Source organism: Haliaeetus leucocephalus, unplaced genomic scaffold (genome assembly GCF_000737465.1).
Source record: "Haliaeetus leucocephalus isolate CR32 unplaced genomic scaffold, Haliaeetus_leucocephalus-4.0 Scaffold148, whole genome shotgun sequence".
Lineage (NCBI taxonomy): Eukaryota > Metazoa > Chordata > Aves > Accipitriformes > Accipitridae > Haliaeetus > Haliaeetus leucocephalus.
In genome coordinates, this window is record NW_010972584.1 from 186,030 (window position 1) to 190,313 (window position 4,284).

Below are 4,284 nucleotides of genomic sequence, written 5' to 3' on the forward strand. Positions count from 1 at the left end.
GAGCTGGCGCCAGCCCTCCAGCTGCCCTGCGCTGCCCAGCGCGCCCGGGGTGGCTGGGCGGCGTTCGCCCTCTGCCGTGGCACGCCGCATCCCCGGTGGCACAAATGCCGAGCTGCGTGGGAGAAGGGTCCGGTGGCCACGACCTCCTGGGGCACCGGGAGTGGAGGCGACGCTGGTGTTAGCATCACCATCAGAGATGCCAAGGGTACTGAACTACATCGTTTATTGGGGGGCAGCAGCAGCGGGGGGCCGTTAGCACCGCAGGTGCTTGAGCAGCCACAGCGCCATGTTCATGAAGCCGTCGGCTTCGGCCTCGACGCCAGCCAGTGCGTGGTTGTTCCCCGGGTACCAGAGCAGCCTGGAGGGGAGAGAGGGGTTAGCGCCGTGCCTGCACCCCCTGACCTGGGCACCCAGCACCCCACTCACCGTGTGAGGACCCCCCGGGCCTTGAGGGCACGATAATACTCCAGCCCCTGCTTGGGGGGCACGCGCCGGTCGTCCTCCCCCAGCAGCAGCAGCACGGGTGCGCGGACCTGCGGGAGCGGCACAGCCTCAGCGCCAGCGCTGCTGGCGGAGACAGGGACGAGGACAGGGACGTACCTGGTCGACGTAGCACATAGGAGACTTGCGCAGCATCTCCGTCCACTGGGCCGGGTCCGGCAGGGCGTCAGGCGTGTAGGGCAGCCCCGTCTCCGTCAGGCACCTGTAGGCGAGAGGGACAGGGGCACGTGCAGGGCCGGCGCGGTGGGGGAACGGGGGCAGCAGTACTTACCAGTCGGGGATGTCGGTGGTGGCCACCATGGAGGCGATGTTCACCACAGGGTTGCGGACCACGCAGGCGTGGTAGGTGTCGGGGAACTGGCCGAGGAGGTGGCATGCCAGGAAACCCCCGTGCGAGCCGCCCACCAGTGCCACCCGTCCGGCATCCAGTGACTCCTCTTGCAACACCCGCTCCACGCAGAGCTGCCACCACAGGGGACACCCGCTGAGGCAGACAGCCCCGCTTTCCCTCCTTGGGGCAACTGCGGGAGCACGGGGTGCCCCGGGACCGCGTGCCAGGACCATACCTGCACGTCATGCACGTCCTGCGTGCCCACGTTGCCTGGCAGGGAGGCCACGCTATCCTGGCCGAAGCCCAGTGAGCCGCGGTAATTCACTGTGGGGGGAGGCAACGTCAGAGCCCCTCCTCTCCCCGCCCCGGCCCACCGTGGGCACTTTGCCACCCGGCAGTGCCTGGGCTCCCCAGCACCACTCACCCAGCAGCACGGCGAAGCCCATGCGGCAGAGCGCTGCCGGGTACAGCATCCACCCGGCCGTGAAGACAGAGTGGGGACCTCCTGCGAAAGGCAAAGGCAAAAGGGGGGTGACGCTACCTGACTGGGGTGGGGACACATGGAGGGGGACGAGCTCTTACCATGGGGCATCACAACCAAGGGGGGCTTCTGGGCAGCGGGGCCCTCGCTTGGGCGCAGGAGGATGGCATCGAAGTCCAGGCCCCCTGTGGAGGTGGGGTGTGTGGGGGGGTCAGAGCTCAGCAGAGGTGGCAGAGGCTGGCCCGGCCCCCCCGGGCACTCACCGTACTGAGGGTGCTCCTGTTCTGGTGGGGGCCGCAGGGTGCGGATGCCCCAGCTGATGCCAGGCACGGGGGGGGCATCCTGCAGGCAGACCCACCGCACCTGTGCCTCCCGGCCGGTGTCAGGCAGCATGGCCACTTTCTGAGTGAGGAGAACGGTTGGTGCCAGCACTGAGGGGCTGGTGGGCGCTGGGGAGGGGGGCGTTACCTTACCAGCGTCGGGGGGCAGCTAGGGGTGGAGAACCTGGCCACCAAGAGGTCCCGGTCGATGGTGAGGACAGACCAGCTTCCCTGGGGGGCGTCTGGGGAGGAGGGGGGGGTCAGACCTGCAGGCATGGCCCTCTCTCCGGTCCTGGCACCGGCATGGCCCCACTGGCCTGGCACTCACCGGCCGTCAGCGAGGTTGTGGTGCCCGTCACCGTGTCCACCACGAACACGTCCTAGGGGCACGAGGGCAGAGTCCAGCGGAGCCTTCACCCGGCCCGGCCCTCCGTATGCCCCCCCCCGCCATCCCAGCACGGCAGCCCTCACCTGCTGGCTGCGCTGGGCCGTATCCAGCACGAGCCTGCGGCTGTCGGCCGCCCAGCACAGCCCCGGCAGAGCGCCGCAGTAGATACCCGGGAAGGCGCCTGCAATGAAAGCGATGGTTCTCAGCACCCCCTCCTGCCCCCCACTGCTGCCCCCAGGGCCGTACTCACCCCATGCCTGCCGTGGCACGGCCTCCAGCACTGTGCTGGTGTGCTTGGTGTACCAGTCGTACTGTGGGAGACATGGCACGGGGTGAGTTTTGCAGGGTCTCAGCCCGCCCGCCCCCGCTGCAGCCCTGGGAGAGGGCACCACTGCCCTCCTGCCAGGCCCTGCCCCGACACGGGCACCCCGCCACCTCCCCAGTGTCCCCCCCGATGCCGCTCACCATGCGGAGGCGGCTGCACTGCTGGTGGGGTCCCAGGGCATCGTTCTCCAGGTAGACGATGCGGCAGCGGTCAGGGCTGAGCCGGGGGGACCACACGGCCCTGGTGTCCTCAGAGAGCAGCTCTGCATGGGCACGAGGGGACAGTGAGGGGCTGCGGGGTGCCAGGGCACCGGCAGGGTTGGGGCACGCGCTGCTCACCGCATCTCCCACCCGTCAGGTCCACGTAGAAGAGTGCTGACCTGCCAGTGGAGAGGGGTGTTACCATGGGGCCGGGGGGCCTGGCTGTGGGGTGGGGTGCCCCACGGGGACTCACCGGCGGTTGGTGCAGTGCAGCAGCCCCAGGCGGAAGGGCTCATGCCACCAGCCCACAAACACCACACCGGTGTCACCAGGGGACCAGAAAGCCTGTGGGGAGAGGGGGGGGCAGGCAGCTCAGCCCACCACTGCCCCCCAAAACCTCTCTTCTCCAGTTCCCTGGAGCCCCCCATCCTGACCTGGCCGGGAGAGAGGTGCTCCGGGACGCCCTCCAGCACTGAGACGCTGCTGCCCTCGATGTCCAGGGCGCAGAGGACGGGCACGCTGCGGGTGCTCAGCGCCTCCCCCCAGTCCTCATGGTACACGAACTGCTCGCCCTGTGGCACAGCCCTGTCAGCCCCACAGCCGCCCTGCCGGCCACTGTCAGCCCCGGGCCGGGGGGACCCCACCTTAAGGGGTGCATCCTCCTTCTTGGGGTGCCCCGTGTCCTCGTCGGAAGCACCCAGCTCGGGAGCTTTGCTCTGGAAGAACGACTCAGCCTTGGGACGCTTCTTCTCTGCCACGTAGAGCAGGTGGGTCTCCGAGTGCGACCAGGCCAGGCAGCCAAACTGGTCTGCAGGGATGGGTCAGGCACCTGTCACCCCGTCCCCCCAGGAACCCACTTCCCCCAGCACCCCCTGGCCATCCCCTGGCTCCTCACCATCGTCGTAGACGCTGCCGTGCTTGTCCAGCGCTGTCAGGTCGATGCTCTTCACCTTGCGGTTCTGATCCCAGACCTGGGGGCAGAGATGCCGGGGCGGCCCCGAGCCACAGCGTGGATCCAGCCCCCCACCCCGGCCCCCTCCTCACCTCCAGGAACTGCTTCTCCTTCTCCTTCTCCTTGCCGGGGACCTTGCGCAGGACAGCCTTCAGCGCCCCGCTGGGGGACTCCCGGCTCAGCAGCCTACGGGTGGGCGGGCGCCCGTCAGCCCCCTGCCATCGGCACCCCGAGGGGATGCCAGCACGGGGGACAGGATGGGACTCACTCGTCCTTGATCTCGGAGCAGGTGCCGGCAGGTCCCGAGTAGACGACGGAGACCCCATCATGGAAGATCAGGTACTGACGGCAGAACTTGACGTTCTCGGCCCGCGCCAGGTCCCGCTGTGACCACTCTGCAAGGAGCGGGGTGAGGACAACCGCTGCGTCCCCGCCGGGCAGGCGGAGACCCCCCAGACCCCCCCGGGATCCCCAGGGGGCCACCCCGTCCCCGTACCGGTGTAGAGGCTGCAGTACTTGCCCCCATACTGGGTGGTGATGTCGGGGCCGAGGCAGGCGGCGCTGAGCCCAGGGTGCCGGCTCAGCTCCCGGTACAGCTCCACTATCTCCTCCGTGCTCGACAGCACCTGCGGAACGTGCCGGGGGGGGCTGGAGGGTGTGGGGCCATGCCGGGGCGTGGGGCAGGGGGGGGCAAGAACCAGGGAGCGGTGGGGCACAGGGGGCGGTTACTGGTGCACCAGGGTACATGGGCAGGGGGGGTTAGCAGGGTACTGGGGGCATTACTGG

General features: G+C 69.2%; 2 protein-coding genes across 2 annotated transcripts in view; both read right to left on the reverse strand.

The window, feature by feature from the left end:
* APEH (acylaminoacyl-peptide hydrolase) overlaps positions 1–90 on the reverse strand; it is a 4,362-nt gene extending 4,272 nt beyond the window's left edge. The window contains exon 1 of the mRNA XM_010561617.1: positions 31–90. Coding sequence (XP_010559919.1) covers positions 31–90 — 60 coding nt within the window. The remainder of the gene's footprint in view (positions 1–30) is intronic.
* A 162-nt stretch (positions 91–252) lies between these two features.
* Positions 253–4,278, reverse strand: LOC104828137 (acylamino-acid-releasing enzyme-like). Its single transcript, XM_010561619.1, has 22 exons — positions 4,270–4,278; positions 3,995–4,124; positions 3,767–3,893; positions 3,591–3,684; positions 3,442–3,517; positions 3,191–3,354; positions 2,981–3,118; positions 2,800–2,891; positions 2,685–2,725; positions 2,487–2,608; positions 2,272–2,332; positions 2,105–2,202; positions 1,962–2,013; positions 1,787–1,875; positions 1,577–1,715; positions 1,415–1,498; positions 1,257–1,337; positions 1,068–1,156; positions 773–963; positions 601–703; positions 427–533; positions 253–358 (listed from the first exon to the last, which is right to left on the reverse strand). The coding sequence occupies exons 1-22, from the start codon at positions 4,276–4,278 to the stop codon at positions 253–255; spliced, it is 2,193 nt and encodes a 730-aa protein (XP_010559921.1).
* Between the last annotated feature and the right edge of the window lie 6 nt (positions 4,279–4,284).

What these genes read in the sequence shown, in the direction of transcription:
- LOC104828137 (XM_010561619.1), bottom strand. An exon ending in CACAACCTCGCTGACGGCCG is followed by an intron (nt 1,876 to 1,961) that starts GTGAGTGCCAGG and finishes CCTCCTCCCCAG; the next exon opens with ACGCCCCCCAGGGAAGCTGG. An exon ending in ACAGGAGCACCCTCAGTACG is followed by an intron (nt 1,499 to 1,576) that starts GTGAGTGCCCGG and finishes CCACCTCCACAG; the next exon opens with GGGGCCTGGACTTCGATGCC.